The following is a 24,390-nucleotide window of genomic DNA, read 5'->3' on the forward strand; positions in this document are numbered from 1 at the left end:
CTTTCCTCTTTTCTAATTTTTAACCATACTTTTGTTTTTCCTTTGTTCATTTTTATTTCAAATTTTTGTTAACAGAATATTTTTTCTGTAAAGACTCATGAATATTGTCTTCTAAGTTCTGTAGAAGACACTGGAGAATGTCTGTGTTGCCTTTTTACTTGAAAGACAACTTGGCTGGGTATAAAATTTGGGGGGCAGGGTGTATTTTCTTTCCCTCATAACTTTGTAGACATTGTTCCACTGTCTTCAGCATTATTACAGAGACATTCATGCCAACCTGATTTGATATTTGTGCCAACCTCCATTTTAATTTGACCTTTCTACCACATGAATCTTTTATTTTTGAAGCTCAATTATTTCTTTCAGATTTGTCTCAGAGCTGATATTTCTTCAGCAGTTTTTCCTAGAAAATTGTATGCACTTTGGATCTGTAGGTTCATGACTTTGTGTCCAGACTTTTAGTTTTGTAAAATTTAAATAGTTTTATACCACTTGTCCCATACAAGATTTATTTGTTGGATAATCTTTGTCTGTCTTTTGTGTCTCATCACACTAATCTTTGACCGCCCCCCAAAAAGTTCTTCTTTTCTATTTAATGTTGTATGACTTTCTATAGCTCATCCATGATGTTCCTGGTTGTAGTTTAGTCACACTCTTTTTTTTTATTTAAAGAATATATTATTTTTTAAGATTTTATTGGGGAAGGGGAACAAGACTTATTGGGGAACAGTGTGTACTTCCAGGCCTTTTTTCCAAGTCAAGTTGTCCTTTCAATCTTAGTTGTGGAGGGCGCAGCTCAGCTCCAGGTCCAGTTGCCGTTTTCTAGTTGCAGGGGGCGCAGCCCACCATCCCTTGCTGGAGTCGATCCAAGGTGAGGACGTGCTCCAACCAACTGAGCCATCCCAGAGCTCAGGGGCAGCTCAGCTCAATGTGCCGTGTTCAATCTTAGTTGCAGGGGGTGGAGCCCACCATCTCTTGCGGGGCTCAAGGAGTTGAACCGGCAACCTTGTGGTTGAGAGCCCACTGGCCCATGTGGGAATCGAACCAGCAGCCTTCGGAGTTAGGAGCATGGAGCTCTAACCGCCTGAGCCACTGGGCCAGCCCCCAAGTCACACTCTTTTTATTCGTTGGTGTTTCTAATGGTTTTAATCTTCTGTTCTCTTCTCTCTCTCTCTCTCTCTCTCTCTCTCTCTCTCTCTCTCTCTCTCTCTCTCTCTCTCTCTCCCCCTTTCCTAAGAATAGCCAGCTTTATTTATCTCATGCTGTTATTTTATAATGATTCTTTCAATCCTCATGTTTCTTATTTGAGTCTTTTTAACGAGACATTGGGTCATTTGAAGTTGATGGAGACTGTGAAAAAGAACTGTTTTCCCTTATTTCCTTGGGCAATTCCTCCAGTGGTGTATTTTCCTCATCTGCCTTTGTTTTATGTTCCTTTCTCCCTTTTTGCAGCATCTATGCACAGTTCCTGTGGTGGTTTCCTCTTAACTCATTTTTGGGATGGGGTCAGCCCTTTGTGGGAAGGAAGTGTGGGAAGGGTTTGGGGGAACGGCCTCGGGCAGGCTACAGCCTCCATTTGGATTTATCGTCTTAGAGCCTCTCACCACACCAGTGGTTTCCTTTGCTGTGGGAACACAGCTCAGTGTTTGGCACCTAGTAGTCAGTGTGGTCCCAGCCAAGCCTCTGGGGAGTCTATGTCTAGGTCTCAGTACTCTAAGCCAGGGACTTTTGGATAAAGTTTTCAGTTTTGGGACGTATCCCATAAAGCCTCAGCTTTCCTATCCACAAAACATACTCAGGATGTCTGCATGGATACACAGTTTCCTCTGTGTGGATCCAGATTTCACAGTATTGGGGCAGAAAGACTTCAGGGTTTGTGGTTTGGGGCTGTGGTGATTTCTGTTTTCGATAGAAGTTCGGGGGGGGGGGAAACTTCTGTGTTCCATTTTTGGTTGTTACTGTCTTTAGTTGATTTTGAGAGAGGCATGGCATTCAAATGTTCTTATGCCATCATTTTTACCTGGAAATTAAATGCTTTCTCACTCATTATCTCTTTTAATCTTAACACCAACCCTAAGAGTCGTTGTCAAGGTGACAATATTATGTCACCCTGAGCCAGATAATGGTGACTGACAACTAGTACATGGTCATCTTAGGTGAGAGAAGGTGGTACTCACAGGCACCTTGCTCTGCCTCAGTGATATTCCTGATATGTCAGCCAAAATTCATTCATACTTTGGGTTTTGATATACACAAGACTTATGTGGCAAATGTATAGCACTCAAACAGCTACTTCTGCATTCACCACCCATGGCAGATATCACTAATCAACCACAGTACTCTTTTGTTTTCCCTGCATCTTTTCAACACCACATTACAGGTAGACATTAGCAACTGACATTGGCAAGTGAAATATAACCTATTTGCCATTCTAGTATTAGAGATGCTTTAGCTACATCAATCACTTCCAGAGGAGCCAGAAAGACCTGAGTTCAATTTCAGCTCTGCGATTACTATCAGGGTGACCTTAAGCAAGTCTTTACTTCTCTGAGCCTCAACTTTCCCATCTGTAAAATGAGGATCATTGTTCACATAAAATTATTGAAGGGAATACATTAGATAGCGCGAGCTGGTCATGTCTGCATTTTGTTAAACTCCAAAACCTATTGTCTTAAAACAATGAGCACTTGTTTAGTTCTTGAGTCTACAACATAGCTGGGGGATGTTTTTGGTCTGGACAGGCTTGGCTGCTCCCCCTCGGACTGACTCGCCTGTCTGTGGTCCAGCTGGAGCTGGCTGGTCTTTGATGGCTTTACTGAAATGAATGACACTTACCTGGCTGTCATCTGAGGTGATGGGGGTCATTAGACTATGAGGTCTCTCATCTTCCATCAGGATAGCCCAGGCTTGTTCCCGTTGGCAGTAGTAGGATTCCAAGAGATAGCGTACAAGAATTCAGGGTCTCTTGAGACACAGGCTCTGAACTGTCTAATACTGTTGTTTCCATCCCATTCTGTCTGGCAAAGAAAGTCGCACAGCCAGTCCAGCTACAAGGTGTGGGGAAATAAATTTCACCGCTTGATGGAAGAAGCTGCAGTCATATTGAAGAAGGCTTGATTACAGTAGGGGGGATAGAAAATTGTGACCATTCTTGCAATAATTCTACCGTAGCACTTCACACACGAAGTGCTACGGCTGATGCTCAATAGTGGGTTTTAGGGGAAAACAAATAAAAAGTCACAAATTGGGTACTTTTTCTCTTGGTTGATGGAGCCTATAAAGACGCGGTATAGCAAATAGATTTCACCTTATGAGTTAACTCCAGCATTGGGTAAGATTGCAAAGTCCACACTTAGTGGGAACAGTGCTGAAATCAATCAAAACTGTCCGCCATAAGTATGCAATGGGAGGCGGTGGTAAGTATCCCACCATGTGCCAGGCAGTGAGCTTAGAGGAGTCAGGCCCTGCTCTATCCTGCCCTCCCCACGGTTTCTTGTGGATCACACAGGTACAGGAAAACAAGGGTCTTCTTTTGACAATATGGTATTTTCTGCTGACGTAATGACAGTGTGGGAGGCCACATTTTTTCACCAAAGCTAACAGAGACCAGGACGAATCGGTACAATGGGAAGTTCGTGGACATAGCATCAAGCCTGTATTTTGGTCCAGGCTCCCAAGGACCAGCAGTGTGATGGCAGGCAAGTCCCTTCCTGGGGATGGAAGGTGGTAGAGAAAGGACCTGGAAAATGGGGTTAGCCCAGATGAACTCTGAGATGTATAATGAGTCAATTTGTTAAACAGAAGCTGCCACCAAACACACACTTGACCCTCTCTCTCCCCCCCTTCCCTTGTTCCTACACAAACCCTAGAAGGTCACTGTTTGTCCCCATGGAGTTAATGGGCACAGACCTATCTCCCAATCTAATGCAAAGCCCAGTCCGCCTTATTGTGTTGGAGTTCCATTCATTTGCACTTTCTTGGTGACATAATCTGTCCCCATCTCCAGTTGAGTCTCTAATCCCTGCAATTTCCATGGTGCTAGTAATTATGAAAAAAAAGTCTCAAGCACAGAAATTCTGCACTCTGTCCATGAGCTTACACACTTTAATGGAGTGTATTAGATTTATTTTGCTGTTACTGAGGAGAATAAACTCGCTGTGTGGCTCCAGAGGGCAAAACAAGAACCAGTTGGCAGACTCTCCCAGGAGGCAGGCTGGAATTCAAAGGGCAGGAGCACCTTCTGCGGGGCAGAGCCCATCGGCACTGAGTGAGCCCCAGTAGGCCGGCAGTGAGGCCAGCAGGGGCTAGAGGCTGGTGTGGTCAGTGTTGGGGGGTGAAGAGCACGGGCTATGGGTCGTACCTGAGTCCATTTCATGACTCCCCACTTCCAAGGCATTTGGAAGAGTGAGTAGATTTTCCTAAGCCTCCATTTCCTCTCTGTAAGAGGGTGACAGCCATGACTTGGGCACCGAACAATGCTCAGAGAATTTCCTTATTTAGAATTGGGGAGACGCTTCCTCTGTCTCCAAGTTTCCCCATTAACAGTTGTGGAAACTGAGGCAGAGAGAGGTGAGATAAATTATTAAAGGTCACTCACACAGCCATTAAGTGGTAGAAGAGGGATTTGAACCAGGGCACTCAGGTTCTGAACCCATGTGTTTAGCCATTGCACTGCCCTTCAGCAACAGAGGGATAGGGCAGTTCTGACTTTAGAAAGAGTCTTCTAGTGGCTGATCTAGGAGGTTCATTTGGAAAAAAACCACACTTAAGCCTGGTGATTTAGAAGCACGTGACCATCACCCCATGAAGAATGATGTAATGGCGTTGGTTGAATCTACTGGATCCAGGCTAGCTGTGGAGCATTTGCTCAGCATTCTCTCTCGATTCAAACATCGCTGTGTCAAGTTCCTACATTGGTCTTGGACCAAACTACTGGGGAAACTGGCATGGGAAGCCCCCAAGCCAGTGATAGCTGACAGATATGTCACGGGGTGGGGGGTGGGGGATGTGCTCGTTGGGATTACTGTTGACAAAGACTCAGATTTAGGACAAATGCTAGAAAGGCCTGTGTCATAGGGAAGTGACACCAGAAGACAAAACATTGTGGGCAGGACCAGTAGGGCTCCCAGAAGTGAGGACCCATGGAACCTGAGGCAGGAAAGAAGAAGGAAGAGAAAAACAGAACCTCTCTGTTGGAGCCATAACTGGATGAAGGGTTTCAACTAGCTGCCTAATGAAGAAACACTGGAAATTCAGAGACTTCATTCAATCATTCATCAGAGGTTTAGTTAGAAGCTTCTACATGCTTGTAATGTACTGGTGCCACAGGGCTGGACAAGAGACAAAGCGCTGCTCATGGAGTTTACATTCTCTGGGGTACCCATCAGTTGGCATATGAATGGTAGTCACCCCCATAAACATAGCCCAAAATCCAATGGTTTAACGCAATAAAAACTTCCTTCTCCTTCACATCAGTCTGATATGGGTCTGTTGGCTCTTCTCCATCTTAAAGCTACATTCTCTTGATCAGGTGACTCCCAAGGTCCCCTGAATGGGAAGACAGTCACATTAGCTCTTTGCCACCTCAGCTTGGAAGTAACACAGGTTACTTCTGCTCACAGTCTGTTGGTCAGAACAAGTCACATGGTGTGAATTTAACTGCAAGGGAGGCTGGGAAATGCAGGGCAGCCCATGGACTATTTGATGAATAATGCCTTGGCCCCAGGCTCTATTGAGACTATTCAATGTTGCATTTACTCTTAAATTATCTGTACAGTGAATTGTCAACCGTTCTGTTCTCGTAGATTGGTGCTGTCTTCCTCTAGGAATCATCCTGTCAACATCCTAAAGCCCTGAGTCTAGGAGCTCCTGCAGGTCATGCCACACACAGCCAAGAGGAGGGGGACAATACCAAAAAACCACCATCAAGATTCTGGACACAAAAAGGGCCAAACCAGAAAGACAGCCCCTTAGAGAATTTCACCTCAGCAAGGCTTACCTTTTCCTCCTGGCTGACAGACAACTTGGACACCACCTTTCTCCTGGATGTGACAGGAAGGACAAAGAGAAACAAGATCGGGGTGAGGGTTGGAGTCTCTGAAAAGAGCCTCCTTAGTGTGAAGGATCCAAGTGCTAGTTCTGAGCGGGGTGTTTAATGACAGTGGCAGAATGGCCAGGCTTGGAGCCTGCACTCAACATGACAGCAAGCAAACCAGGAGACACGGGCAATTCATCACGTCTTCTCACCGGAGGGGTGTTAATGTTTCTGAGTGACCAGGGCTGCCTTCCCAGAATGCTGCAGAAACCAGGAAACCAAAAGGCACAAAGTTGTGGGCTGGCAGGGACCCCAAAACAGTAGCCACTCCAGGCTCCTCATTTTAACGATGGCGCATGTTCCTGTGATGCTATCACATTTATGACCTCTAGAACCTGTGTGTGTTGCAGGGAAAGGGAAGGACGTACTTGTTATCCTCACATGTCAAAAGAGAAAAATTGAGCCACAGAGGGTAGGACTGGTTTAAGGTCACAAAGCTAGTGTGTGGAGCAGTGGGGTGTGGAAACCAGGTCTCTGCTGGCTTACACATTGTCATTCCTCTCCAGGAACCAGATGAGAGGTGACAAAGCCTGAATTCAGCCAGAAAGCAAGTTTTGCTTTACCCTAAAGAGATATTGTTCTACTATCCTGTTTCCCTGAAAATGAGACCTAGCCAGACAATCAGTTCAAATGCATCTTTTGGAGCAAAAATTAATATAAGATCTAGTATGGTGTTATGTTATGTTATGTTATGTTATGTTATGTTATGTTATGTTATGTTATGTTATGTTATGTTATGTTATGTTATGCCGGATCTTATATTATAGTAATATAAGACCAGGTCTTATAATAATGTTTGCTCCAAAAGACGCATTAGAGCTGATGGTCCAGCTAGGTCTTATTTTTGGGGAAACACGGTATGTGCTTGAGTGGTAACCTTACCAGCCCCTGTAACTTTATCAAGATAAGTGAGTCTCTGGTGCAATAACAAACAACCCCCAAATCAACAAAGGTCTATTACTCAGGACTCATGTTCACTGCCCCATGTGGTCTTCACTCAGGGACCCAGGCCAACAGAGTAGTCAGCGTCTGGTACATTTCCAGTCACTGTAGGAGTTCAACAGAGAACTCTGGAGGGTCTCACAACCACATTAAATGCTCCAGCTCAGAGTTGGCAGGTACCACTGTCTTAGCTCAAACTGCCATAACAAAATACTATAGATGGAATGGCTTAAACAATAGGAATTTATTTCTCCCAGTTCTGGAGACTGGAAGTCCCAAATCAAGGTACCAGCAGGGTTGGTGTCTAGTGAGGGCTCTCTCCTTGGATTACAGACAGCCACCTTCTTGCTGTCCTCTTGTGGCCTTTCCTCAGTGTGGGGGGATGAAGAGAAAGAGAGGAAACAAGCTCTGGTATCTTTTCTTATAAGGACACTAATCTCATCATCAGGGCCCCACCCTCAAGATTTCATCTAATCCTAATTCCTTCCCAAAATCCTCATTTCCAAACACCATTATCTGAGGGGTTAGGGCTTCAACATATGAATTCTGGGGGACACAATTCAATTCATTGCAGGCACTTTTGCTCACAACAAATTAGCCAAAATGAGTCACTCAGCTACTTTCCCCACAACCACCCAGGGGCCAGGAAGTCAATCCTTCCTTGTGCCAGGAATAAAGAGCAGGAATGTGGGGCAAGCAGCGCTGATGACCCCCACACCCAGCTTTCCAGCATGCGTGGCTGGGTGGCTGCCTTTTAGCAAGTCACAGACCCTGGGGCAGGAGCACAACTGAAGGGAAAGGTGATGATATTGACTTTCATTAAAAAATTGCCTGACGGGGGCAGCTGGTTAGCTCAGCTGGTTAGAGCACGGTGCTCTTAACAACAAGGTTGCCAGTTCAGACCCCACATGGGCCAGTGTGAGCTGCACCCTCCACAACTAGATTGAAACAACTACTTGACTTGGAGCTGACGGGTCCTGGAAAAATACTTATAATAATAAAATGAATCAAATTAAAATCAAATGAATGCTAGTGTCATTCCTTGTATTACAATTTTAATACAGTTTTTTCCTTTCTTAAAACGTGTATACATTCTTTTGGCCCCCTCTGTACGCATGGTCTGATTTAGACATCACAGCACATGTATGGGGGACGTGTGGTCACCCCATTTTACAGGTTGATTTGCACACCTGTAATTAAGCATCTATTGTGCTATGCTCTAGATACCTGGAAATAGTAGTGAACTAAACTAACCAAATCTCTGTCCTTGTTGAGCTTGTACTGTAGTGTAAAACATATGTAATAACCAGATAAACAAATGCACATAGGATCTGATGATATCAGAGCAGGATACATGCGATAGACAGGAATGAAACAGAGGGGTGGAGGAATAACAGGGAGGCTGTGGCGATGGGGTGTTCAGAGAAGGCTCTCTGGCGTGGAAACCTCTGAGCAGAGACCTGAGTGGGGTGAGTCCTGTGAATGCAAGGTAGACAAGCATTCAAGGCAGAAGGAAGGACATGTGCCAAGGCCCTAGGGTAGGAATGTGCTGGGTGTGGTCACAAGATAACTAGGATACCAGTGGGGCTGGAGCAGAGTCTGGAGAAGAGGTAAGGGGAGGAGGTCAGAGAGGAAAGGGGACTGGATGAGGCCAAGGCCTTGGACACTTCAGAAGGGGCCTTAGATTTCATTCTGGGTGTGGGGTGACCTGGAGGGTTGAGCCAGGTGTAAAGGGACCTGGAGCAGTATAACGTTAGCACTGGACAATTCTTTCTTCCCCAAATCCTGTCTCTGCCACTGCACAACCAGGTGAACTTGCGCAAGCCACTTCTGTTCCCTGTACCTCAGTTTCCTCATCCTCACCTACTTCATGTGAGATCTAATTGAGGAAGAGCATGGAAATTACTCAGCACAGGCCCAGCACAGAGATGCTGGGGCTGCTTCCTAAGATCCCATGGCACACGGCTCACAGTCAAACTCAAGCCCATTAGCTGTTCCTGACCATGTCTTCCCCTTTCCACCTTCAGAATGCCCACCCCACCTCGTCACAGTCATTCTCCCTATGACTGGCTTCTGGGGGTGCCTTCTCCTCTACACTGGGACCCCATTTTGTGCATCACCCTGCCCCTCAGCACAGGTGACTGACCAGGAGTGATCACCTGACTGGAGTGGGCCAATCAGGAGTTTAGAATTAGACCCATACATAATTCTTTACTTGGCCACACCTGTATATAAAACACGTAATCTTGAGGTGTCTGTGGAGGGGTGCTATCTCATGTCTGGACACAAGAAGGAGGTGGGTCTGGGGGACAATCATGACATGTGAGAAAAGCAGGGACTCAGGACCCTGAGAGAGAACCCCAGTGTACCCACTCCGCCTCTGCTCTGCAGTCGGACCACACTCCTACCCTTGGATTTGGGGAGGCCACCCAAGTCCTGAATCCCTCTCTGGGAGTAAGTTAGCTTGTGTACATTTCCGATACATGCCACCAAGAGAACTTCATTGGCTTTGAGTCCATGCCCTTCTTTCAAGGCCTGTTTCATCAGCCACCTCCTCCAGGGAGCCTATCCTGACCTTCTTTTCCCTGGTGGGCATCTCCAGCTACCACTGACCCAATATCTTGAACCTTCCTAATCCCTACGTTAAACAGTGTTATTTGTCCACGTATCTCAGCATTCTCTATGGACTGTTTCCTCCCAGGGGTCAAGAATCCTGTTTCCTCATTCCTGAATCAAACTCCCAAATTCCAGGCCCTGACACAGGCCTCGTATACAGCAGGTGCTCAGTGCAAGTTTATTGAACCAAGAGCTAATCAGACCACAGACCACTTCACTGAGTGCTGACCCTGTGCCAGGCAGTTGCAGTTCATGCCTTCATTGTCTCATTTAATCCTCAGGAAGAGTCAGACATCTGAGGTTCAAATCTCAGCCCTGTCACTACCTAGCTGTGTGACCAGGAGCAAGTTGTTGAACCTCAGTGAGCCTCCATTTCTCATCTGTAAAATGGGGATAATAATGGTGTCTCCATTATTGAGGTGTCTCCAATGAGGTGGCTATGAGTATTAAGTGGAATTAACCCAGGAAAGGTGCCAGCACCTAGAAGTACCAAACAAATGTTAGCTATTTTGAGGTTGACACAGGTAAGGAAGCCTGAGGTTATTGAACACAACACAAGCACCGAAACTGGTAGGGAGAATGTGGAAATGCTGGGCCCACAACTCATTGCCCAATGGTACCACGCTAACACCATCTACCAGGCTGGTGGCCTGTGCAGTCAGGCTGCTCTGAATAGTGGTGCATACTTGTTAATAAAGGGAAGGTGTGTACAGACAAGCCTAAGGACACTGCTAAAGCCAAATGCAAATGTCAACCCAAGAAAATAAGGGGGGTAGGCTGGGCAGGACAGCAGCCAATGGGAGATGTTCTCCAGGACTCACTAGAACAGCCAGAGCTGTTGGTAAAATGCAGAAATATATTCTTATTGGTTGGTATTAGTTGCCACCCTGGGCCCACGGGTGCTTTCATACTGCCCCCGCCCCACTTCCAGTGCCCTCCCATCTCCAAACCATTCAACAACTAAAGAGTTACTCTCCAGACCAGCAGGGGTTTCCAGGGGTCCTGCCCAGCTCTGGTAACTTCCAAACTGATTAGTTGGTGCCTTTGGCCTACTAGTCGGTAAATATTTTCAAGCTTACCCCTGCTCAAGAGGCTATTTTCACCTGCTTAAAACCTACTTCCTCTTCCTCTAGGGTACCATCTCCTCTGTTTTCCTTTGATAACCCACCAGCACTACCTCCGAGGTCCTTGGTAGTTTGGGTACCACAAGATGGGCACATAACCTCAGACTGGCCAATTAGTAATTAGAAATATTGCACATAATCTCTGGCCACAGCAATTGGCTTAGGAATGGACACATTCCTCAGGACTGACCAATGAAATTCTATCCTGAGACTTTTTCGGGAATTATTGGGCTAGTGAAGCTCTCCCTTCTGCTGGCACTTCCGGGAACCTCCAGGAAGAGGCGAGTTGTGTGGTAAAGAAGTGAAAAGGAGACAAACAAGATCCAAGTCACAGTCCATTGATTCTTGAAGACCTAGATTCAGCTATACCTGAAATTCCCCTGGACTTCTCATTTAATGAGCCTATAATTTCTCTTTTGCATTTCTTTCCCTTATAATAAAAAGCATCCTGACTGACACAGTTATTATCCCCATGAAATAGTGTCCCCATAAAGTAACTTATCTACAGTCACATACCTGGTCACGCACAGGGATTCAAGCCCAAATCCTCCTGTCTCTAGTAGTGATGGTCTTTGAGGAAAGCTTTAAGAGTTGGGGCTGAGGGAAGCAAAGTAACAGGCCTTGCTCGAGATGTAATTTGCAGAGTCTGAAATCACTCAGCAGGGCAATCTAATTTGAGGTGTCCCAAATTGCAGGCAATTTTCACAATTTCCTGGAATCCTCCACTCACCTCCCAGGGCCAGATTGTCCATGGACCGCAACAGTTCTGTTATCTGGCTTGGCAGGACACAAGCTGTTGCTGTGACTGCCAGTCCAAACAGGTGGTGAGGTATGGTAGAAAGTAATTTTCCCCCCTCTCACTTCCTGAAAGCAGCTCCTCAGCTGCCATCAGGATGGTCCAGTAGGGTGTGGGGGTAGGGAGTGTCTCTGGGAAGCCAAAAACTCAAATGAACCTTGATAGATAATCAGTCCTCAGAGCAGCAGAGAGCGGTGATCAGCACTCCCTCCCTGCTGGAGAAGGAAGTGGCCTCATCTCCCCCATCCCCTTAGGACTCCAGCCTGGAAGTTGTTTGAACCAGCGCAGGTGAGGTGAGGCCCCCAGCTGCTGTGGGATCGTCTTTGTGTTATACCACAGGATCTTCCACTAAAGGCCCTTCTAGATTAGCCTTTGCTTATGGATTGAGAGTTAAGGGTCAGGGTGAAGCAGAAACCATTATCCCTGAACAGTCTCACTATCTGTCTCTCCTTCTACACAGTGACCTCCTTGAAAATGTGAAATGTCTCATTCCACTGTTAGCTCTTCAAGGCCTAGCACAGTGCTAGCACCTAGGAGTGTTTTGTTACATCTTTGTTGAATGATTGAATAAGTGGGGGGGGGAAGTAACCGAACTGAGAAACCCTCACTTCCAGGTAGGGAAACTGAGGCCTATACAGAGCTCATAGCTCATTTGCGGCCACCACCAGCTATAAAGCAAATGGGTAGGGGATTATATGCCCCACTTTGCTCTGGACAGCCCAGTTTATACTGCCTACTGCCCTGGTTTAATCATTAATAGTGCTTCTTCTCACTTTCAAAAGTGTGCTCATTTGGATAATTTTTCATTGTCACTGAGTGGGGTGGTCTCTGGAGAGGGATGAAAACCACTACTGACTGGTCACAGAAAAATACCTGGGACTCACCTTCCTTCAGTTCATCCTGATGACCACCCTTGATTCTCTATGGCTTTCCCACACCTTGAGCTTTCAAGTGTTAATAGATGCTACATGCAAAAAAATGACCAAGTAAGTTTTGGAAAGGATAAGTTAAACAATAAACTTGTTTCCTAACCACCATGTTTCAGTGTCCTTGCTATACTAATATGAGCAGCAGGAAGAAAGAAAAGATACTCCCCCAATATTATAATTCCATAAAGAAATTGATATAAGCTAAGTCTTTATACTATTTCCCTTTAGTTTATGCCTTTACCCAGACAGGTAGTTTACTGTGCCTCAGGATGTTATTGAGTTAAGAGGACATAAAAAACACATAAGCATTTTATGATGCTAAAGAGAAGCTCAGAATAGATGACGTTTTGCTCAGTCAAGTAAGGCAAGTGTTTTTAATTATTCAAACATGAGCCCAAAGCTTAATGTGGGGTGGAGATAGAGGTGGAGGTGGAGAACAGACATAGGAAGAAGATGGACAAAATTAAGAAGGGAAAAGAAACAGAAAAAACAGTGATCAGGAGACGCTAAGCCCCAGGGAATTTGTGGACCTCTTAGGGAGTCCTCTGGACATGCACAGAGCATGAGATGGGCTTAAACCAGTTTACAAAACATTAAAGAAAAGGTTGTCACCAGTCTCCACTAATCTGGAGGACATGGGACAATCCAACCATAGATATCTGAGGCCTGAGTGGTCTGTAACTCTGAGTCTACAGTGTTACAATGGTAGGTTGAATTTTTGTTCCCAACCCTTCACTCCCTTCCTTCCTCGGCCTTGCAGAGCACTGGAACAGGTGGGGTGTGGTTGCCCACCTCACTGACCTTAAGCTTGGCCATATGACTTGCTTTGGCCAATGGAATGTGGATGAAAATGATATGGAAGTTCCAAACTGAAGTCTTAAGAAGTAAGGGGGCCCTTGGGATTCAGAGAGTGTGGGACAAAAGCACAAGGAAAGGGGATAGTGAAAAATCCATTCAATAAAGCTGTGTATAAACTATAGTACAAAGCTTTAGTAATCAAAACAGTGTGGTATTGGCAAAAAAAACATAGACCAATGGAACAGAATTGAGAGCTCAGAAAAAACTCACAGAAAATGAGCAAATAATTTATAACAAAGGAGCTAAGAAATATACAATGGGTAAAGAAGAGTCTCTTCAATAAATGGTATTGGGAAAACTGAACAGCCACACACAAAAGAATGACACTAGACCACCCTCTTACACCATTCACTAAAATTAACACAAAATAGATTAGAGACTTGAATGTAAGACCCGAAACAATAAAATACATAGAAGAAGACATAGGCGCTAAGCCTCTGGACATTGATCCCAGTGATATTTTTGTGAATTTGACTCCAAAGCTGATGAAAATAAAAGAAAAAAATAAACAAATGGAACTACATCAAAATAAAAAGCTTCTAACAGCAAAGGAAACCATCAGAAAACAAAAAGGCAAGGAACCAAATGGCAGAAGATATTTGCAAATGATGCTTTTGATAAGGGGTTAATATCCAAAATGTATAAAGAACTCATACAACTCAACGACAACTAAAAAAATCCAATTAAAAATGGACAGAGGGTCTGAATAGACATTTTTCCAAGGAAGACATACAAATGGCCAACACGGATATAAAAAGATGTTCAACATGACTAATTATTAGGGAAATGCAAATCCAAACCACAAAGAGATATCACCTCACACCTGTTAGAATGGCTATTATCAAAAAGACAAAAAATAACTGTTGGAAAGGATGTGGAGATAAGGGTACACTCATACACTGTTGGTGGGATTATAAATTGGTATAGCCATTATGGAAAACAGTATGGAGTTTTTTAAAATGTTAGGAATAGAACTACAAAATGATTCATTAATTGCCCTTGTGGCTATTTATCTGAAAAATATGAAAACTAATTTGAAAAGATATATGTATCCCTATGTTCATCAGCATTATTTACAATAACCAAGATATGAGAAAAAAAAACCTGTGTCTATTGATGGATGAATGGATAAAGACGATGTGAGATTAGATAGATAGATAGATAGATAGATAGATAGATAGATAGATAGATAGATAGATAGTTATATTACTCAGCCATAAAAATGATGAAATATTTCCATTTACAACAACATGGATGGATCTTGCTAAGTCAAATAAGTCAGACAGAAAAGGACAAAAACCATATGATTTCACTCATATATGAAATATATAACAAAAAAATGTAACAAATGAGCTAACAACAAAACAAAAACAAACTCATAGACAACAGAATTAGAGACGGGTTAGAGACGGGAAGTGGGATGGGCAGAGGCCGAATAGGGTAAAGGGAGTCAAATATATGGTAATAGAATGATACTAGATCTTTGGTGGTGAGCACATAATAGAATATACAGATACTAAATTATCATTTTGTACATCTGAAATTTATATAATATTATTAACCTATGTTATCTCAATAAAATTTTTAAAATCTGTGTATGAAGTCCTGGACACACCCCCAAGCTGTGCATGTATGGAACTGACCCAAAACAACATACTAAAAACTTCTTACAATGTAGTGTGTCCTGGAGGGCACACACATGAGGAATATCCTAATAATACTGCAAAATCTTTGAAAACTTCACTGAAGTTGAAACCGCAGCCCACGGAGCATAGATATAAGGATTTGTGGCCCAGATCGTATCAAGCTGACTGCCTGCTTAAAAAAAAAATCAATGTTCTTCACAAAATTTTAAAAGAACCCAAAGTTTCAAAATGGCAAGGATATACCCAAAATTGCTCAGTATACAAAAAAATCAGGAAAATCTCAACAAGCTTGCGAGGGAGAAGTCTCTTGAGACTATTGATGGACACCAACTCCAAGATGACAGAAATGTTGACATTATCAAAGATTTTTAAGCAGCTATGATGACAGTGTTCCATGAAACAAGGGAAAATACTCTTAAAACAAGAGGAAAGATAGAAATTCTCAGCAAAAAAAATAAAATAGAAGCTATAAAAAGAGCCAAATGGAATTTTTCAGTCTTGAAAAGGAAGAAAATTCTTACACCTGCTACAACATGGATGAACCTTGAGGACATTATTCGAAGTGAAATAGACCTGTCACAAAAAGACAAATATTTTGTGATTCCACTTATAAGAGGTACTTAGAGTAGTCAGTATCATAGACAGAAAAGAGAATGGTGGTTGCCAGGGGCTAGAGGGAGAGAGAAATTAGAAGTTATTATATACTGAGTATGCAGTTTTACAAGATGTCCAAAGTCATGAAGATGGTGATAATGGCTGCACAACATATGAATGTATTTAATAAGACTAAACTGTACATTTAAAAATGGTTATGATAGTAAATGTTATGTTATGTGTGCTGTAACACAGAAAGAAAAAGAATGGGGAAAAAATAACCAAATGGAAATTTTAGATCTAAAAAAAAAAAATAACTGAAATTTCAAATTTCACTAGATGGGCTCAATAAAGGAATAAATATGACAGAGGAATGACTCAATTAACTTGAGGATAGCTCAGTAGACATTATCTAATCTGAACAATGTAAATAAAAGCAGGACTTTTACCACAGTGTTTCCCCAAAAATAAGACCTAGCCAGATAATCAGCTCTAATGCACGTTCTGGAGCAAAAATCAATATAAGACAATACAATACAATGCAATGCAATACAATACAATATAATACCGGGACTTATATTAATTTTTGCTCCAGAATATGCTTTAGAGCTGATTGTCCGGCTAGGTCTTATTTTCAGGGAAACACGGTATTAGCTCCACAGACATTAATATGAGAATAAATAAATACTATAAACAGTTTTATGCCCATAAATTTGACAACTTTGATGAAATGGATGAATTCCTTAAAGATACAAACCTCCAAAGCATACTCAAGATGAAACTGATAATCTAAGTTACCAATTAAGAAATTTAATTTATAGTTAGGAAAACCTTCAAAAAAAGAAAATTTTAGGCACAGATGGTTTCACTAGCAAATTCCACCAACATTTAAGGAACATAATAATACCAATTCTACACAATCACTTCTAGAACGTAGAAGAGGAGGGAACACTTCCCGACCCACTTTATGAAGTCAGCATTGCCATAATAACAAAACCAGACAAAGAACATATAAGAAATCTAAATATTAAGTTCCTTGTGATATGGATGTAAAAGTCCTTAACAAATATTAACAAACAAAATCCAAGAATATATAATAAAAATAATATATCATGACCAATTTTGTTTATTCCAGGGATGTAAGATTGATTGAAATCTGAGACTCAATCACTGTAATCCACTATATCAACAGACTAAAGAAAAAACAGGAGATCCAAGATGGCAGAGTAGATAAACACTGTGCCTACTTCCTTCCATGAACACATTAAATATTACAACTAACCTGGAGAACTTGGCTGAAGTCTGGCTGAACAGAAGTTTCATAACTAAGGATACAAAGAAGAAGCCATGTCGACACAGGTAGGAAAAGTCAAGATGCAAAAAGGGCTTCCCCAAAATCTCTGTGTGACAGTTGGGAACCAGGAGGGTTACCTCAGCTGCAGAGGTCCCCCCCAAAGGAACAAGAGACCCAGCCCCACATCAGCCTCCCCAGTCCATAGTATTGGTGCCAGGAAGAGGAGCCAGATTTTTCATATCTGGCTGTGAGAAACAGTGGGGATTTGAACTGACCAGGTGGGATGAAAGGCTATAGGAAACCCAGACTTCCTCTTCAATGGCCCGAACACAGACTCACTCACTTACAGGCACTCACCTTGGGCTCCCGCGTAGGGACCGTGACTTAGGGGGTACTAGAGGCATACAGGCTCAGACTGAGGCTTGTGGCTTTGGAGAGAAGGCTGAAGGACAGTCACCATTTTCCCTGTGTGGGGTCTTTCTCTTCTGCAGCCAGCAGGTGGACACCACCTTTCCTGTGTTGAGCCTGCCCCCACAGGCCGAATCTGAATCTGATTGGTCTGGTGAGCTCAGCTGAGACCCCACCCCACCCAACTCACCCAACAGCAGAGGCACTTTCCCTGCCCACATTGCACTCTCTTGGAAAACTACTGGAGTGCTCAGGCCCCAGGTGGTGGCAGCTTGCATTAGTGTGCTCTGATACTTTTGCTGAGTAGCTCCAGGCTCAGCACTAGCACAAAACCAGAGTCTACATTAACCTGGTGACCACAACTTTTCCCACTCTAGTGACTCCCTGAGACTCTTCCTCACCCAAATTGCATGACAAACAAGGCTTTATCAGTGGCAGAACCGTAAAGGAGCCAGCAGTTGGCAGAAGACCTTGGGGTGTCCTGGCATTTTGCAGAACTACCACAGGCCCAGTAGTGGTGGCAGATGTCCTCGGGTCATAGTGCGGCCTCTCCCATGTGCCTCAAGGGTTACAACAGGCAGTGAATAACCATGGATCACATTGTAGCTCCTACCAGATAGTTGCTAGCCGGTGACAGGCAGTGAATGGCCTGAGCATGCACCAGAGCCCTTCCCACTCAAAACCAGCTGCTTTATGGATGACCCCATTGTTGGGTGTAAGTGGACCAGTGTTACATATTGTGGCATGTCAAGACAGCCAAAACTACATTATGAGCTATAGCAGAAAATTTTGCAAGGTTCAGAAAGTGTGCTGTTGGCCCTGCCAGGTCAAAGAAAACTGCTTCTTGTGGTCCTTACAAAATTGGTATAGAGAAAATCGCATCAGCTGGGTCAATCTTTGAATTCCAGTTGCCAAAGTCCATGTTGATTTGCTCCAGGGGAAATAATAAATCTGGGAAAACAGATACAATTAAAGTAACTACCTGACTATGTTTACAATAACCCACAGCCATACTCCAAAATCCATCTAACTTCTGAACAAGTTAATCAGATGAGTTAACATGCCTACTTAGAAGCACCCCTGCTTCTTTCAAGTTGTGAAGGTGGCATTAATCTTTGCAATCTGCTCCCACCCTCCCCTTACAGGAAATCATTATCACCTAGGGTTTACTACCTTCCTACAAAGGTGAAGTTCCAGAAACTTCTACTTAGCCCTTCCCGGGCCAGAGAGCCAAAGTGGGAATTCTACCAGTTGCTATGTATGTTTATTTCTATTATACTTTCAGAAACTATGGAAATAACTGAATTGGACCATTATGAGATGAACTTGAAATAAGACCCAAACTATCACCTGGCCATTGTAAATCCCCACTTTGACTGGTAGACCACAGTGGCATGTTGGGTCCCCAGGATTTAGCATCAATTTGTAGCCAGTATCTGGTAATCCCTAAAAGGTCTGGGTCTTTCCTTTCCTCCAGTGGACCGTCTCTCTAGTACAGGAATTGGCAGCCATGTCTGTGTGCCAAGTCTGGTCCATGGTCTATCTTTGTATGGCCCATGAGCTAAAATGGTTTTTACATTTTTAAAAGGTGTGTGTGTGTGTGTGTGTGTGTGTGTGTGTGTGTGTGTGTGTTGTTGATCTACATCCTGGGACCAGTTCCATGTACCAATTCTATACCAGTATATCAATCAGGACCTAGTCTGAAAATAGGATCACATAGTAATACTATCAGAGAAAGTGTAACATAAATGATCATCCAATAATGGAATTAACTACTAAGAAGCAAAGAGAACTCTAAATTAAACAAAAATAGCCAAAATGTGGTATTAAGGTAGTGTATTCAAGGAGTATACAAAACTGAAAGAATCACTCTTCCCAATGCTGAGATTCAGGTCTCACTGGAGAGGGTGTGGTTGGAGCCACTGAATGGTGAAGAGTTTGCTGAGGTCCCACAGGCTGAGGCTGAGGAAACAGCCCACTGCAGGGCCAAACAAACTTGCCAAAAATCTGCTGTCTGAGGTGCAAACCAAACCTTGCTGGGAAATCCACCTCCTCTAGAAGATGGAGATAACAATAGTAGCCACAAGGTTGTTATGAGGATTCAACAACTCAATACATGTAAAAGGCGGGGCCAGCCCGGTGGCTCAGGCAGTTGGAGCTCCATACTCCTAACGACGAAGACTGCCAGTTCGATTCCCACATGGGCCAGTAGGCTCTCAACCACAAGGTTGCTGATTCAACTCCTCGAGTCCCGCAAGGGATAGTGGGCTCTGCCCCCTGCAACTAAGATTGAACACGGCACCTTGAGCTGAGCTGCTGCTGAGCTCCCAGATGGCTCAGTTGACTGGAGTGCGTCCTCTCAACCACAAGGTTGCCGGTTCAAATCCCGCAAGGGATGGTGGGCTGTGCCCCCTGCAACTAGAAACGGCAACTGGACCTGGAGCTGAGCTGCGCCCTCCACAACTAAGACTGAAAGGACAACAACTTGACTTGGAAAAAAGTCCTAGAAGTACACACTGTTCCCCAATGAAGTCCTGTTCCACTTCCCCAATAAAATCTTAAAAAAAAAAAAATACATGTAAAAGGCTTAGAACCAATGATGTTTTTCTAAGTATGTTGAAGTGTAGATAAGCTCTCAATAAATGTTCACTATTACTGTTATTCTAATCATTATCATCATCATCATTGTCATCACTACATTTCTTACTACTATCCCCATGGGGAGAAAATTGAGCCTCAAAGAAGTGACCTGCCTAAGGCCACTCCAGGACGCAGCAACACTGGACTCTAAGCCACAGCCCATCTGGTGCCAAAGACCATGCTCTTTTCACTTATACTAAGCAAGAAGCCCCTAGTCCAGTCTCTGCATTAGATAAATGGGGAGACTGCGGTCCAGAAAATGGAAGAGACATCCCTGGAGCCACACAGCAAAAAGGCCCAGAATCAGGCGCAGACCCCCTCTCAGCAGAAGCCTGGAGACAGCAGTAGTCCTGGTCACCTGTGCAAATATGAACCCACAAAGATAATATTTCCCAAAGCTCCTGTCCTTTCTCCCCCTCTGCCTCCTTGTCTAATGTTAATTTAACCTCTGGTTTTATGGTTAATCATCTTGTAGTAAATCTCTATTTTAATATCCCCTGGGCCACCCAGGCTGTCTTTTTATTAGGAAATAAATAGTGTGGGCACTTTGTGCCACACTGCGGCCAGCACAGGGAACTTGGCAGTGGGAGGAGAGGCTATAGAGCCTGGAGGAAACTTGAGGCCCTGGAGACGAAGAGGTATGAGAATAATTACACGATGATGGGTGTGTGGCCATAGTTTGTGCAAGACCCAAAAGCTATAATAAAATCAGCTTTTGCTCCAAAGCTTGAGGTGAGCTTTTTAATGAAAAGGTCAGCTCAAAATACTGGGTGGACTTTGAAACGAGAGCCCTTGACTTAAGTCCCTGCACTGTGGCTTACATCCTGTGCTATCTGAGGCCAGCCAGGCCCTCCCCGAACTTCAACTTCCTCACTGTCACTTGGCGTGACCCACCCACCCAGCTGTGATGAGAGCTAAGGAGGTCCAGCTCAGAAGAAAGCTCCCCGCACAGATCCCTAGGCTGATGGCCTCTGAGGAGACCTGGGGGTCATCCCTGCCCCACCCAACTTCCTCTCTCCTCTCTCTGACTCTCTGAAGGGCAAGAACACTGGACAGGGAATCAGGAAACCCAAGGTCTCAACCCAGCCTGGCAACAATTTGCTGTGTGACCTTAGAAACAGGTCTTCCTCTCTTGGGGCCTGAGATATTGTGATTTATAAGAAATATATACGTGGGAGGTTGCCAGTTCAATTCCTCGAGTTCTGTAAGGGATGGTGGGCTCCACCCCCTGCAACTAAGATTGAACACGGCACCTTGAGCTGAGCTGCAGCTGAGCTCCCAGATGGCTCAGTTGGTTGGAGGGCGTCCTCTCAACCACAAGAGGTTTGACTCCCGCAAGGGATGGTGGCTGCGCCCCCTGCAACTAGCAACGGCAACTGGACCTGGAGCTGAGCTGCGCCCTCCACAACTAAGACTGAAAGGACAACAACTTGAAGCTGAACGGCACCCTCCACAACCAAGAATGAAGGAACAACAACTTGACGAGGGAAGTCCTGGAAGTACATACTGTTTGCCAATAAAAGTCCTGTTCCCCTTCCCCAATAAAACAAAAAAGAACAAAGCTGGAGGTGTCTGTCATACTACCTGATATCAAACTATATTACAAGGCCATAGTAATAAAAACAGCATGGTATTGGCATAAAAACAGACGCGTAGATCAATGGAATAGAGAGCTTAGAAATAAATCCATGCCTATATGGTCATTTAATCTATGACAAGGGAAGCAATAATATACACTGGAGTAAAGATAGTCTATTCAATAAATGCTGCTGGGAAAATTGGACAGATACATGCAAGAAAGTGAAACTGGATCACCTTCTTACTCCATATATAAGAATAAACTTAAAATGGATTAAAGATTTAAATGTAAGACCTGAAACCATAAAACTACTAGAAGAAAACATAGGCAGTAAACTCTCAGACATTACCCTTAGTAGTATTTTTACAGATATATCTCCTTGGGCAAAGGAATCAAAAGAAAAAATAAACAAATGGGACTAGGTCAAACTAAAAAGTTTTTGCACAGCAAAGGAAACTATCAACAAAAAGAAAAAAAAAACCTACTAAATGGGAGAAGATATTTGCCAGTGATATATCTGATAAGAGGTTAATATCCAAAATCTATTTTTAAAAAAACTCAGCACCTCCGGGGACGGTGTCTACAGGCATTCAGAATGGTCCAGCGTTTGACATACCGTAGGAGGCTGTCCTGTAATACAGCTTCTAAGAAAACTAGGCTGTCCCGAACCCCTGGTAATAGAATTGTTTACCTTTATACCAAGAAGGTTGGGAAAGCACCAAAATCTGCATGTGGCGTGTGCCCAGGCCGACTCCGTGGAGTTCATGCTGTGAGACCTAAAGTTCTGATGAGGTTGTCTAAAACGAAAAAACATGTCAGCAGGGTCTATGCTGGAGCCATGTGTGCTAAATGTGTCCATGACAGGATCAAGCGTGCTTTCCTTATCGAGGAGCAGAAAATCGTTGTGAAAGTTTTGAAGGCACAAGCACAGAGTCAGAAAGCTAAATAAAAAAATGAAGCTTTTTTTGAGCAATAAAAATAATTAAAAGGCTTAAAAAAAAAATTCAACACCAAGAAAACAAACAATCCAATTAACAAATGGGCAGAGGACCCAAACAGACATTTCCCCAAAGAGGATGTACAGTTGGCCAATAGACATATGAAAAGATGCTCAATGTCACTAATCATCAGAGAAATGCAAATAAAAACTACAATGAGATATCACCTCACACTTGTCAGAATGGCCATCAGTAACAAACCAACAAACAACAAGTGTTGGTGAGGATGTGGAGAAAAGGGAACCCTTGGTGGGATTCCAAATTGGTACAGCCACTATGGAAAACAGTATGGAAGTTCCTCAAAAAATTTGGAAAAGAACTACCTTATGACACAGCAATTCCACTGCTGGGTTTTTATCCAAAGAAATCCAAAACACTAACTCAAAAAGATATGTGCAGTCCTATGTTCACAGCAGTACTACTTACAATAGCTAACATATGGAAGCAACCCAAGTGCCCATCAATGGACAATTGGATATAAAAGAGGTGGTACGTATATATGATGAAATATTATTCTGCAAAAAAAAAGAATGAAATCTTACGATTTGCAACAATATGGATGGATCTAGAGGTATTATGCTAAGTGAAATAAGTCAGACAGAGAAAGACAAATACCATATGATCTCACTTATATGTGGAGTCTAAAGAACAGAATAAACAAACAAACAAAACAGAAACAGACCCATAGATGCAGAGAGCAAACTGACAGTTACTAGATGGAAGGGTGGTTGGGGTGAGAAAGGTGAAAGGATTAAGAAATACAAATTTGGGCCGGTCCAGTGGCTCAGGCCATTAGACCTCTGTGCTCCTAACTTCAAAGGCTGCTGGTGAATTCCTACATGGGCCAGTGGGCTCTCAACCACGAGGTTGCCGATTTAACTTCTTGAGTCCCGCAAGGGATGATGGGCTCTGCCCCCTGCAACTAAGATTGAACACGGCACCTTGAGCTGAGCTGCCTCCTGGATGGCTCAGTTGGTTGGAGAGTGGGCTCTCAACCACAAGGTTGCCAGTTCAATTCCTCAACTCCCACATGGGATGGTGGGCTATGCCCCCTGCAACTAGCAACGGCAACTGAACCTGGAGCTGAGCTGCGCCCTCCACAACTAAGATTGAAAGGACAACAACTTGAAGCTGAACGGCACCCCCTACAACAAAGATTGAAGGGACAACGGCTTGACTTGGAAAAAAAAAAAAGAAGTCCTGGAAGTACACACTGTTCCCCAATAAAATCCTGTTCCCTCTCCCAAATAAAATCTTTAAAAAAAAAAGAAAGAAATACAAATACAAATTGGTAGTTATAAAAAGAGTCACAGGGATGTAGAGTATTGTAAAAACTATGTATAGTGTCAGATGGGTACAAGGCTTATCGGGAGATCACTTCATAAATTATATAAATGTCTAACCACTACTCCGTATACCTGAAACTAATATAAAATAGTATTGAACGTTAACTATAATTTTTAAGAAATAATCACAGGGCTTTATAATACAGCACAGGGAATATAGTCAATAATATTCTAATAATTATGTATAGTGTCAGATGGGTAATAGACATATTGGGGTTATTACTCTGTAAGGTATATACATGTATAATCACTATGTTATTTTGTACACCTGAAACAAGAGAAAGAGAGAGACAGAGAGAGAGAAAGAAAGAGAGAAATAAGGAATGAAAGAAAGAAGGGAAGGAAGGAAGGAAGGAAGGAAGGAAGGAAGGAAGGAAGGAAGGAAGGAAGGAAGGAAGGAAGGAAGGGAAGGAAGGGAGGAATGTATATTTGGTCTTCCTCTACTCTTTCTGGCACAGAGCTCCTAAAACCTTTGGAATTTCCTAAATGTTGAGTGGTATCTTTTGTTATATTAATGTGATGACTT

General features: G+C 43.4%; 1 protein-coding gene across 1 annotated transcript; it reads left to right on the forward strand.

Moving 5' to 3' along the window:
* Positions 1-22,112: 22,112 nt before the first annotated feature.
* Positions 22,113-22,469, forward strand: LOC308500868 (large ribosomal subunit protein eL34-like; the record flags this gene model as incomplete). Its single annotated transcript, XM_081056378.1, has 1 exon — positions 22,113-22,469. Exon 1 carries the CDS (start codon positions 22,116-22,118, stop codon positions 22,467-22,469), a length of 354 nt encoding a protein of 117 aa, XP_080912504.1. The 5' UTR covers positions 22,113-22,115.
* Positions 22,470-24,390: the final 1,921 nt, after the last annotated feature.

Source organism: Rhinolophus hipposideros, assembly GCF_964194185.1.
Source record: "Rhinolophus hipposideros genome assembly, chromosome: 8".
NCBI lineage: Eukaryota > Metazoa > Chordata > Mammalia > Chiroptera > Rhinolophidae > Rhinolophus > Rhinolophus hipposideros.